Source organism: Nestor notabilis, unplaced genomic scaffold (genome assembly GCF_000696875.1).
Source record: "Nestor notabilis isolate BGI_N333 unplaced genomic scaffold, ASM69687v1 scaffold18458, whole genome shotgun sequence".
Lineage (NCBI taxonomy): Eukaryota > Metazoa > Chordata > Aves > Psittaciformes > Psittacidae > Nestor > Nestor notabilis.
In genome coordinates, this window is record NW_009939805.1 from 3,258 (window position 1) to 4,173 (window position 916).

A 916-nucleotide genomic window follows, 5' to 3' on the forward strand; every position below is an offset into this window, starting at 1 on the left:
CGAGCTGTGTGCCCGCGAGCTGCAGTGGCTGGTACAGGGGCAGCTCCGCATCGTGGCTGAGACAGAGGGCCGGCACGCACGCCAGCTGGCAGGCACAATCACCACCCGCCGCAGCTGTGACAGTGAGCATGGGGCAGGCACCCTGGGGCACAGGGGAGGCACCCTCGCCCTGCTATGCCAACCTTCCCTCCTGTCCTGTGCCTCTCTCCCTGGGCTGAAGCCATCCAAAGTGTGCTGTGTGGAGCGGACGCCTTGCTGCCAACCAAGACAGGGGCTGTAGGCTCGGCCAAGCTGGCACTGCATGAGAATGGCACCCTGGAGTACCAGGTAGGTGGGGGGCATCTCCCTCCCTCCTGGGGATCCCAGGGGATATCTCTCCCTCTGGCACTGCTCTCAGCACCCTGCCCACAGGTGCAGGTGGTGGGCACTGCCAGTGAGGTGGTGGGCATCACGCTGGAGACCAAACCCCGGCGGAAGAGCAAGAGGAACATCCTCTTTGACATGACACCCAGCTACAAGGATGGGCTGGTGAGCACTGGGTGACACTGGGAAGGTTAACGTGGGAGCTTTGGGTGAGTCCCTATCCCAACCTGTGCGGTCTTCTGTGGTGCTGGCAGGCCTGGGGCACCTGGCAGAACCCCAGCGCCCGTGATGCCCACATGCTGCTGCAGAATGAGCTCTTCCTCAACGTGGCCACCAAGGACTGGGTGGAGGGTGAGCTGCGGGGCCAAGTCATCTCTTTGCCCTACAGCGGGCTGCTCGCCCGCTACACAGGTACAGGGGCACTGGGGGCGGCAACAGGGGGCAGTGGGGTAGCCCACCACCCCCTGCTGCCTCCCATGGCTCCTGTCTGTGTGCAGAGATGCCCGTGGTGCTGGCGGGACAGCTGGTGTCCCCCCCGGTGGGCAGTGGCGCC

General features: G+C 65.1%; 1 protein-coding gene across 1 annotated transcript in view; it reads left to right on the forward strand.

The window, feature by feature from the left end:
* The window catches only part of CHRD (chordin), a gene marked incomplete at its 5' end in the record, with an annotated part of 6,488 nt that overhangs the window by 3,177 nt on the left and 2,395 nt on the right, over positions 1–916 (forward strand). The window contains 5 exons of the mRNA XM_010020060.1: positions 5–122; positions 221–327; positions 412–528; positions 618–774; positions 861–911. Coding sequence (XP_010018362.1) covers positions 5–122; positions 221–327; positions 412–528; positions 618–774; positions 861–911 — 550 coding nt within the window. The remainder of the gene's footprint in view (positions 1–4; positions 123–220; positions 328–411; positions 529–617; positions 775–860; positions 912–916) is intronic.